Raw genomic sequence first — 12,338 nt, 5'->3', positions numbered from 1 at the left:
TTTTGCGCATGCTCGCGCCCAGCCACCTCCTTCTCAATGGCAAATCCCTCATTGGCCATCTGGTAGGATTGGAGCTGTATTCTTGTTTTTACTTGAATTGAGTTGTAAGGTGGAGACCTTTTCGACCGTGAATGGACGATGTATTCAGTAGCGTCTAAAATTGAAAGGGTCGAGTTCACCTAATGCGAGATGTGCCCCAGGGCCTTTACGTATAATGTCACAGGGAGTCATCGCGTTAAACTAATTCTCACAACCTTCGTTCGCTGTAACATTGTTGTGCTGTTCATGTTGTCGCAGAGGAAAAGTTTTGGGTGGATTCTGGGGTCTCTTCAATCGACCAGAGGCAAATTTCACAAAAAAGTGTAGGCCTGCCAGGATACTCTGAAGCAGGTCTTCAACGGAGGGCCTGGTCGCAAGAACGACCCAATCCTGGTGCACTAAAAAGCCAAGCTTTGTACCTTCACCTGCCAACGGTTATTCCGTGGCGTGCGGGACAAGAAACTCTCAACGCGGGTTTGGATTAGGAGGGCGCTTTTCACTAACGGAGCACAGTGAAGGTGGCGCGGCGATGGGGCACTATTACCCAGCGGTCCCCGCACGAAGGTGACTGCTCGCACCGGCGGGCGAGCCGGCAGGGCGGCTTTGTCGTCTCGCTTTATCGACGGTTGTTTTGTACCCGTTTTGGCGCTGCTTCGCATCCATTGCGCGTTTTCTTCGCACGGCTTGATTAACTTTTTTGACAGTGCCTGCTGGGTAACCCGGACCCGACGGAATTAGTTGAGCGTACGACAAAGACACGTGAAGGACTCATTTGCAGGGCGGGAAAGCAAAATGTAGAGACCAAATACAGGCATTTGGCCGCTAGAGAAACTCTAACTTTGTCGCAATGCTTGCCGCGAATGGGACTCCGTTTTCTAATTTGCTGAATGCCAATTCGATGGTTTTAGGAGATATTAAAAATGCAAAAGGAGCAACTGGATCTGTTCGTTCTGTTCGCAACTGGATCCCTTGTGCGTTCACAACTTGACTATGCTTCATCTATATGGGACCCATGTACTGAAGTGCTGAGTAATCATCTACAAATTATAAAGAATAACGCCGCACATTTTATTCTTTCCAACAACCAGCGAGCAGCCAGTGTCTCCAGGATGAAAACTAACTTGCATCTTCCATCTCTGACGTCACGATACAAAATTGCACGTTTGTGCTTATTCCATGGAATATATTCACACAGTATGCTTCTCCACGCATTACTTACTCCCCCTTCATACATATCTTCGCGTTTAGACCATGTTCTCAAATTTGGCATTCCTACTTGCAACAACATTATTGCAACAACAACATCCTTAATTATTCTTTCATTCCACGTACCTCTAGGGACTGGAATCATCTTCCTTCTGATGTTGTTACGATTACCATCCTGGACGTGTTCCGTTTCGCTGCTTGTAAGGTTATCACCTAGGTTTGTCAGTTGCTTGTAGCGATTCATTGGTTCCTGCCAATCCCAATTTTTTTTTGTTGTTTTATTTTTATGAGTTTTTCTAGGAACTCTAAAACTGACACGAAATAGCAACTGACCTTCTTTATTACTCCTTACAACATGTATACCTTAGCAACATTTCTTACATTGTAAAATAATGATTACAACCTGATTTACTTGTTTTACCTTTGTTTTTAGAGGTGATATGTGCTCATACTATGTTCGTCGTACTGTATTTTTTATTTCTTGTTATGTATTTAACCACTCCCCTCTTCAATGCAATTGCCTTGAGGGTTTTCAAACTAAAATAAAAAATAAAATAAGAAAGACCAGTCACATTACGTTGCTAGAATCGGGTGGAGTATGCTATCCGTCCCTTTTCAGCTGTGATGTTTTGCGGACGCCACTGTACTCCTGTCGCTTTTCCCTACTTGCCAGTTTAATTTTTTTCGGGTTCTTCGTCATCTAAACGAAGGCAACTAGCTTCAACCATTCGCCAGTCGCGCTACCTCGACGAGACTGGTGGTACTACTACGCCATGGTCTTAACACCGCTAAGATACCAACAGCGCTGCCTCAGCAGTGCAGAACCTGGTTACCACATTGTAGTTGTAGACTGCAAGCTCCTAATAAATCATGGACTAAATTCACGCCCCTCAGTTTGCGACAACTGTAGATACTTGCCCGAGACAAATGCCAAGTCTCCTATATGGCAGAGGATGAAAATAATGTCCCGGGGCAGACAGACCACCACTGGAATTTAAATCTGAAAATGCTCAGCACCAGAAATCTAAATAGCGAGAGTGGCTTCTTAAATGTTTAGAACTTTAAAATGGAATATTATAGGATTCAGTCATACTACAAACCAGGTGTGTCCTTTAAGATGTAGATACTCGGGCATGTTTTGTTCTACTGAGTGTGTCAAAAAACGAAAGAGCTCTTGGTACTATTTCAGATCCCCGGAGGTGACTTGGAAAAAAGATAGAAAGTACAAGTTAAAGAGAGTACAAGCCTTAGCCCCAACGTATGGTTACAAAGATGGGGCTGTTGTCTTTCTGCGAGGATGATAATTTTTTTATTAATGCGGTAAGGACTCCGAAATATGGTAATTAGGAGCGTAAACAAAAAATAGCAATACAGCAGCCAGATGATCCTTCAGTAGGAAGTTTGGGAGCAGGTGTCGCAGTAGCTGACGGGATATACTAGCTGAAATATAGATATAATTAGTAAATTGTGGGAGCTTGACTTATTTCCATCGAAAGGTTCGAACCTGTAGGCAGACGTTCTCGCGCAGGGCTTGGATTTGATATCACTGTTGTATCGCGAAGTGTGCCTTTTAGCTTACCATGCTGCCCGAGACATCTATGACGTATACCATACTTGGTACCGTGTCATTGGATTGTTGAATCTCCGTGAAATGGGGATGGGGGTTCTTGTGCACATCCGGGGGCGGTAGCCTGAAAGAAACACAGTAAGTTGTGTTTACTCGTTAACATCGTTTATTGCTGTATCCTGCGAAAGAACCCAAGTACTGCGGAGAAAACTTGAGTAGCTTTTTATGATAAGATGCATCACTTTGTTTGTTAGCCGCAGTGAAATTGTGGTGTGTTCGTCTTTAATGGCAAACTTTATCTATCTATCTATCTATCTATCTATCTATCTATCTATCTATCTATCTATCTATCTATCTATCTATCTATCTATCTATCTATCTATCTATCTATCTATCTATCTATCTATCTATCTATCTATCTATCTATCTATCTATCTATCTATCTATCTATCTATCTATCTATCTATCTATCTATCTATCTATCTATCTATCTATCTATCTATCTATCTATCTATCTATCTATCTATCTATCTATCTATCTATCTAGCTAGCTAGCTAGCTAGCTAGCTAGCTAGCTAGCTATCTATCTATCCTTATATGTATACAGTAATTCTTCGTTATAACGAAGTTAGCGGGACGGCCGAAAATTTTGTTATAAGCATTGTTTCGATATAAACGACAACTCGATAAAAGCTAAATCATTTGAGCTTTAATTCCGCAACAGCGGTGAGGATTTAAGGGCACAATGTATTTAGTGAAAGAAAAATTTATTCAGGCGCAAAAAACGCCGGAAGCTTTGGCTGTTTCTTAGTTCTTGCTGAGCGCGGGGCACCCCTGCTCCAATTTGGCGAAGCATTACATGACGCTGCGGTCGCCGCACATAAAAGTGGCAGTGGCGGTGGCCACTTTTATAGGAGGCGTGCAGCGGTCACGTAATGTTACGAGATTTTCGCGCTGGGAAACGCGACAAACGCTGTGGCTCGAGTTTGAAGTTGTGTTTGTAGAGCCAAAAAAATGATTAACCGCTCATTGTGGGTGCACAGCGCAATCGTGAAATCCGACCGGGTTTGCTCCAGGGGGTTTGCATGATCACTGGACAATTTTTTGCCGACCTGTGCAGCCGTAAAGTGTGCGACGCAAGAGTTTTTTGGTGCCGCGTTGCCGACCGCACTGTTATTGTATATTTGTATATATATATATATATATATATATATATATATATATATATATATATATATATATATATATATATATATATATATATATATATATATATATATATATATATATATATATATATATATATATATATATATATATATATATATATATATATATATATATATATATATATATATATATATTGTCGCGAAGCCCCTGTTTCGTCTGCTTTTTTTCAATTTTTTAGCATCCATCTTCGGCCACCGAGGCCCACCTTTTCTAAGAAACGCATGCGGAGTGTGTGTTGGACCGTCGGCCGACCAGGGAGACGCGGCTCTCGAGGGGGACCATCGTCGCATCTTGTGTTAGCGCGCGCACTGGCGTCTCCGACCCCCGTTACGCGCCTACGCGGGCCGCTATGTTCTCCGACCCCCGCTCTCGTTCAAACGGCCGCCTGTCTTTTCTCCTTTTCGAGTTTGTGTACCTTTACTTTATTCTCCCCAGTAATTCTTTTGCCAGAAACGGGCGCCTTCGAGTTTGAACTTTGTGTCTTCTGTGTGTGATTTTTTCCTTTTAACTTTGGCGGGAACATGGCTGATTGGTGTTTACAAGCGTCTTCCTGATTGGCTGCGGGTGTGCCTTAGCCTTGTTCCCTAGCGTCCGCCCTCTCCAGGATGCACTTTTTCACCCAATACATCCCCCATCGGACCGCGTGAAGCGAATATAACGCGGCCCCTCTGGCTATTGCGAGTGAGGGGCGAGCTGCCTGCACCAGGGCTTACTTCAGAAACTCTGCCGCTCTTCGTCGTGCCCTCCCGCCGGGAGACCGAGATCCAGTGAGCCATGTCCCGCTAAGTACTCTTAATCTTTTGACTCCCTTTTTCATCTATGTAATAAGTGTAATTGTTTCAAGTTTCTATGTTAATTGCATCAATGTTACCAGTAAATTAAACCAGTTAACTTTGTAACCTTCGTCAACGCCTCGACTTTTTCCCCCCGAACGGCATGCTACCGTAGCGGCAAGTATGTAACCAAAATACGACGTTACAATATATATATATATATATATATATATATATATATATATATTCTTTCTCACGTAATTAATAAAAAAAATAATGTAACGTCACCAACGGTAAAAAATAGTCTAACCATTCCCCTATGCCCTCTTTGGCGTTGTTAACTGCCGGCATTTCTTTCTATATATATGTATATATATATATATAGGGGTAGTTTGGCCCTTTTAGAAGAATGCCTCACACTTTCACTGGTCGAACTTCTAATAACGTTACGTAGGTATAGGTAGAGCATACAAAGGAAAACACAAAGTATACGTAGGTAAACCTATTCTAAAAATAAACTGGGAGCATGCATCACACGTAACTGCGGTGTTCAGCGGAAAAAGAACATTATGCATCAATCAAGCAAAAGAGCCTAACATACAGAAGCGGGGTTGTTGAAATAAAGTAGCTTTGCAAAACGGTTCAATAAAAACGCGGGAAAAACGGTGTCGATGAGCGGTGAGGTAAAAACCTACTGTAAGCGCGGACTCCTCGAACTTAGAGAGAACACGGTAAAATAAATCGAATTTAGAAAGATTCTATAGCATATTTTTATGAAGGATGGAGGGAGCGGAGATACCAGCGTAACAATGCAGGAGGAAAATGAGAGGGCGTTACACAGAAGGGCAGGCAAGAGTCTATTCTTTTTTGTTGATTTGCTACGAAGCAAGCAGATAGAGCGTTATATTTTTTTCGTTGCATTTTGTTCTGCGTTTTTAACTATCTTAAAAACGTTGTTTTAACATGGATCTTCAAATAATTTTCTAAATACAAGCCAACATACTTTTATGCACAGAACCCCTATTTTTTGTTTACAATCTCACGTATTTTTATATTCTACCCAAGACAATTTGTACATTAAGCAGCATTCATAGGTATCAAGTGTGTTTGGAATGGCAGTAGTTGGGAAAAGTTCTGTCAGCGTATAAATCCTGCTTAGGCGTGCTATTTCGGAGGACACGTAAGTGGTGAGATGGATTCTTTAAAATAGGAAGAACAGTGAAGCCCTAAAACTGGGCGAAAAAATTTGGCCCGACCACGCGGAAGCACCAGGAAGCCAAAAGGCGCTGCGCATTAAGAGTAGTGTCATTCTATGAATCTAGGGGGACTTGTTAGCGCACTTTCCTGGCCAATATTTCTGCCTATTGCGGTGATGGTTTGAGAAGGCAGATTACGTCTACCCGTGCACTATTGAAGTACTAAAATGGTAAGGCCTCAGACCAAGTTATGGCCTCTGAGTATGTGATTCTAATCTTCATGAATATTGGTTCATTGCGGTTTTGAAGAATCCTGCTATCTTTCACTGATTGATTTACGAGAGAGACTGGACTATTTCTCCGTACATGCTTAACTTCAAGTTATTATTTTCTGAAACGATGTTTAGTTTTGCTTCACACGTCTGCTGCCTAGACATCACACTATTGGACAAGAACGCTTATTTTCGAAACATAGCTCATTTTTGGCGATCTGCATAAATGTAGACCAATACTTACCCTTTGAAGTCGTCGTTGCTTGTAATCACTTCCCACGCAGACTTGCCACCACAAAGCTCGCTTTGTTTGTTTGAAGCCAGGACATTGTGTCCGTTAGCACCGGTATCTCCCTCACAAAACTGAGACAACTGTGCACAAAAAAGAAATAGGAGTGCCTGTTTCATATATATATATATTCTAGCGAAGAACATGAACACCAGAAGATGGACACTTTCTCAGTGGCTATGTCCTTACATAGGATAGCAGTTGGTGGACAACCCTCCCAGAAGGTTACGTGCCATTCAGTCGTTTCGGAGAAGTATGTGCTCGCAAAAAAAAAAAAGAACTCGGACCTTAGCCCCGGTTTACTACGCTCGCTCAGACTCTGGCCTAGCTAGACGACGTGACCGTTTGTAGGCAGACATGTCAATAAACGTTGCCACATTTTTGGTGGAGGTTGAAGGATCACCATCCCCGCATGGCCTGAGACTCTGGAATTGCGAAGAAGACACCCGTTCAGTGACGAAATGGCGCGTCATCATCATCATCATCATCACCAGCCTATCTACGCCCACTGCAGGGCAAAGGCCTCTCCCATTATTCTCCAATTACCTCGGTCCTGTGCCAACTGTGACCAATTTATCCCCGCAAACTTCTTGATCTCATCTGCCCATCTAACTTTCTGCCGCCCCCTGCAACGCTTGCCTTCTCTAGGGATCCACTCTGTTACCCTTAATGACCAGCGGTTATCTTGCCTTCGCATTACATGCCCTGCCCACGTCCATTTCTTCTTCTTAATTTCTACTAATATGTCTTTAACACCAGTTTGCTCTCTGACCCACTCCGCTCTCTTCTTGTCCCTTAATGTTACACCTATCATTTTCCGCTCCATTGCCCGCTGAGTCGTTCTCAATTTAAGTTGAACCCTCTTAGTGAGCCTCCAAGTTTCTGCCCCGTAGGTGAGTACCGGTAAGATGCAGCTGTCATACACTTTCTTCTTCAGCGACAATGGTAGGCTGCTATTCATTATCTGAGAATGTCTGCCATATGCACCCCACCCCATTCTGATCCTTCTAATTATCTCTGCCTCATGGTTGGGATCTGGGGTCACAACTTGGCCTAAGTAGATATATTCGCTTACCACTTCCACTGCCTCGCCACCTATCTCAAACTGCTGTGCTGTCCCGAGGTTATTGATCATTACTTTAGTTTTTTGGCGCGTACACCCCAGCAACCCATCATCTGTTCCGGTACACTTCCGTAACAAGACCGGAATTTTAGCGACACCGATGAGCGCGATGCGGAAGACTGGCTTTCGACATTTCAACGGGTGAGTACCTACAATAAACGGGACGACACGCTGAAGCTCAATAACGTCAGCTTCTATTTTACGCAAGTGGCAGAGGGGTGGTTTAACAATAACGGATCTAGCTTCACTACTTGACCAGACTTAAAATGTGCCTTCACGAAAGTTTTTAAACGTTCGGCATTCCGCAAGCTCCAGGCCGAGCAGCAGCTGCGTGCGTGAGTGCAGCAGGCAGGTGAAACATTTGCCAGCTATATCGCGGATGTCGTCGACCTCTGCACGCGTGCAACTCCAGCCATGATCCAAAGCAATAAGATCAAGCACATTATCAAGGGCACTGAGGACGATGCGTCTCAAATGCTGCTGAGCAAAAACCCGCAGACTATTGGCGACGTCATCAAAGGGTGTCAGAGATAGGAAGAGCTCCACAAGCAACGCATTTGCACCCAACAACGCCCTCTGCTTGAAGAACTGCAATGTGGGTCGCTGTGGGCCTTGCACACTTCTGACCTCTCGCCTCTCCTCCTTCGCATTGAACAGTTCGTGCGAGAAGGGGTTTCGCGTCAGCTGTCCCTGCTTCCCTGCGCTCCACAGCCCTCTTGCACGCTGCCTCAGGCTGTCCAACGGTTGCACCAAGAGCATGTTTCCGAGGCGATCCCTTTAGTATGCCTGCCGCCAGTAGCGCCTGAATCCATTCTTTCAACAGTGCCGTGCCGGTCACACCCCCTGTCTTGTCACCTATTGAGCCCCACGTCGCCGCCCTGCTCACCTACGCTTCCGTCGTAACAAGGCCATCGCTAGCACCATTCCCGTCCTGTGTTGCTTGCCCACTTCCGGGACATGTGGCACGTTTATGTAGCCGTCGACCCCCACCTCCCGTTGATGCCTACCAATTTCCAGCCTATAGATTTCAACCACGCTTCGCTCCCGCTACTTTGAGCGCAACCCCCACTTCGTACTCTGCTGACCAGTCGACCTTGACGGATTCAAGCCGCCGTTCCTTTCTCCGCATCGCCGCTGAGTTTCCCCGATGCGGCCACGTTTCAACCCAGCAGCTAAGGGTAAGTAGCGGTCGCAGTTGCAGAGGCAAGAACTGGGCCGGCGTCCTCACGTCCTCCGCTTTCGCCTAGAAACGTGATTGACGTTACCGTAGGTGTTCCCCCATTCCCTCTTATCGATACTGGTGCCGCTGTGTCTGTAATGCATGAAAGTCTGTCGGTTTTTTGAGAAAAGCCAGTGCTCTGCTTTCTGGCCTCACCGCACAGACCGCGAATGCTTAAGACGTAAAACATATGGCCACGTGCACCGCCCGACTTACAATCCAGGAAAACGTCTATATCATCCAGTTCAGTATTTAGCCTCTCTGTTCGCACGATATCATCCTTGGTCGGGGCTTTTGGTAACGACATCATGCTATCATTCGCTGTGCTCGCGCTGACGTTAAACATTTCCTGTTTGACGACTCCGCTATAACCGAACGTACCGCAAAACTGATTGCTACCGATGACATCTATATTCTGCCCGGCAACTCTGTGCTTGTGGCCGTGTCTTTTGACTGCCTGTCGTACGCCACCGTTTTCTCTACGCTGTTCGACACTCTTCGGCACCCGCAAATGTTTGCGTATACCTTTCCTTGTCCTTGAAATTCGCTCTGGTCTCGGTACAATACTTGTTTCGAACCGGACGTCATGCCCCGCCGCATTGGCTCGCATTGAATGCCTTGGCGACGTCGAGCCAGTTGAAAATCATCTCATGGTCGACGTATCAGAGAACTCTGCATCTTTGCACCTCGCCGCGCTTCTTCCTCCTCTGAACTGTGACTCCGATGTCGTTTCAGGTTCCATTTACAACGCTTTAGCTCCTGCACAACTAGACGAGCATCTGGTCCTTCTACACAGTTTCCGAGACTCTTTAGATGACCGACACGTCTATTTTGGCCGGGCATCCAGGATTTTGCACCGCATTGACACCGGTTTACACGTGCCCCTGAGACAGCGAACATACTCTGTCTCGCCCACTGAGTCCCAAGTCCTCGATGAGCACGTCACGGACATGCTCAAGCGCGACGTTGTACGCCCTTCGACGAGCCCCTGGGCCTCTCCCGTATTACGTGTGACGAAAAAAGATGGCTAAATTTGCTTCTGCGGGGACTACCAGCGCCTCACCAAGATCACACGAAAACACGTATATCCACTTCTTTGCATTGATGACGCCCTCGATTGCATGCACGGAGCCATGTTCTTCTCTTTATTGGATTTAAGGTGCGGCTATTGGCAAGTCGCTATGGCAGAAGGGGACCGTCTCAAAACAGCCATTGTCATACCTGACGGGCTGTACGAATTCAACGTCATGGCCTTTGGGCTGTGCAATGCGCCAGCGACCTTCGAAAGAATGATCGACAACATAATGCTCGGACTGAAGTGGAAAACATGCTTGTGTTACTTAGGTGACATAGTCGTGTTCTACCCTGATTTTGCGACGCAGCTTACCCGTCTCGAACGAGCAAACCTTTGCGCCGTGGCGGAACTTCTCAAACCGACGGCAATGAAACAAATGCGCAGCTTTGTCGAACTTTGTCAGGTTCGGGGGGCAATTATAAAGAATATAATGCACTGTGGAAACGAGACCTTTTGTTTATGTAACCCGAAACCCAAACAAATACACACAAGAAACAGAGATAAACTAAAGAACAGCGGGAAACTAATAAACACTGAGGAACGGTGAAAAAACGGTATATAACACGGTAAAGAGTTCAAGCAAACGGGGAATAGTCAAAGTCCGGGAATCAAGGGCGAGGACTAAGCACGGTAATGAAATGTCCACAATATTTGTTCGCTGCCGGTAAGAGTTGTCCTACCTCACGTCCGAGAAGCAGCGCCGTGGTGTTGCGGTGTTGCGCAGTCCAAGCGACGTGTCGTGGCCCAGCGGTAGAGCGCACTCCGAGCTCCCGTGGCGTATTTGCAGACGCAGCTCTCTTGGGGCGTCGTGGTCCTAAACCGGTGTCCGGTGAGACGACTTCCTTGCGGAGGAGATGTACTGGGGGTTGTGCCTGTGGAGGACCTCCTGGTGCACGGCACGGGTCTGGTCGCCCGACCGACGCGCATCTCGGTCACGCTCAACAATTCACAATCTCTGTTCTCTCTCGTTGTTCTTTGCGGGTGTTCTTCGGCCGCTCCTGCCGCCAGCTGATGTCGCTGGCCGCTTTTGATTGCCCGGCTCCTGAGTGAGGGGCGAACGACCCCGAGAGATGCTGATGATGATGGTGACCTCGGGGTGTGTTAAACATACCCCGTAGAAGGCGCCTTCGCGTCTTCGTCATCGTCGTTCTCTTCGTTTTCACTCATGACAGTCGTGTTCTTCCCTGATTTTGCGACGCATCTTACCCGCCTCGAACAAGCAAACCTTCGCGCCGTGGCGGAAGTTCTCAAACCGACGACAATGAAACAAATTCGCAGCTTTGTCGGACTTTGCTCTTACGTCTAGCACTTTTTCCGCAATTTCGCCAATCCTTGCAGTTTTGACGGAGCTCCTTGGTGGTAACAATGAGATTTGCGATTGGTCAGCCGCCTGCGACAAAGGCTTCGATATGTCGCGCCACCTTCTTATCTCCCCGTTGGTACTACGACATTTCGATCCAAACACTTCCACGGAAATTCATACCGATGCCGGCTGTGTGGGCCTGGGCGCAGTACTAGCATAACGCAAGACCGAATTCGAGGAGTACGTCGTGGCTCCCGCCAACCGTGCCATTACAAAAGCAGAAGTTAACTATTCCGTGGCCAAGAAGAAATGTTTACCGATCGTTTCCGGTGTTGCGAAATTGCGCCCGTACCTCTACGGACGCCCATTGGACGTAGTGACTGAGCAGCACGCCCTTTGTTGGCGCTATGCGCTAAAAGATCCCTCTGGCCGCCTCGGTCTATGGGTTCTACGGCTGCAAGAACAAGACATACGAGTTGTATACCGGTCCGGCCGCAAGCACACAGATGTAGAGGCCCATTCTCGTTCTCCTCTACTGTCCGACGCAAGGGATTTATATTCTGCGGAGTGCACTCTGTCCCCCCTTCATATCATTTACATGGCTGCTGAACAGCAAAAGTGTCCTTGGATCCCTTCCATTGTGAAATATTTATCGCGACCGTCGCCAGCAGCCGTGCCCCGCTAACTCGGCCGTCAGGCTGTGCATTTCGCTGTCCGCGACGAACTCTTCTACTCCCGCAACTATACGTCCGAAGGCCGCAAACGGCTTCTTGTCAACCCTCGGCATTTACGCTTGCACATCTGCTCTTTGTTCCACGGTGACGCGCAGTGTGCCCGGGGAGGTGTCCTGAAGACATACCGAAGACTTCGTCTTCGCTTTTACTAGCGAGGAAAGTACACCTTCGTCATGAAATATGTTCGTTCACGTACAGACTGCCAGCGCCGTAAGTCTCCTCCGCGACCAACACCGAGTGAACTGCAGCCTCTGGCGTGCCCTGCGCACCCCTTCTATAGGGTGGGCATCAAAATCTGCGTGCCACTACCGT

General features: G+C 46.6%; 1 protein-coding gene across 1 annotated transcript in view; it reads right to left on the bottom strand.

Moving 5' to 3' along the window:
• The window catches only part of LOC144169282 (calcium-activated chloride channel regulator 4A-like), an 82,954-nt gene that overhangs the window by 38,122 nt on the left and 32,494 nt on the right, over window positions 1-12,338 (bottom strand). The window contains exons 6-7 of the mRNA XM_077698359.1: window positions 6,528-6,655; window positions 2,825-2,936 (exon numbers count right to left, since the gene is read on the bottom strand). Of these exons, the coding sequence (XP_077554485.1) occupies window positions 2,825-2,936; window positions 6,528-6,655 (240 nt within the window). The remainder of the gene's footprint in view (window positions 1-2,824; window positions 2,937-6,527; window positions 6,656-12,338) is intronic.

This window comes from Haemaphysalis longicornis, unplaced genomic scaffold, assembly GCF_048455015.1.
Source record: "Haemaphysalis longicornis isolate Haplotype H1 unplaced genomic scaffold, Haemaphysalis longicornis Haplotype H1 scaffold_2, whole genome shotgun sequence".
Classification (NCBI taxonomy): Eukaryota; Metazoa; Arthropoda; class Arachnida; order Ixodida; family Ixodidae; genus Haemaphysalis; species Haemaphysalis longicornis.
The sequence above is the reverse complement of the archived record's forward strand: the minus strand, read 5'-3'. Positions and strand labels throughout refer to the sequence as shown.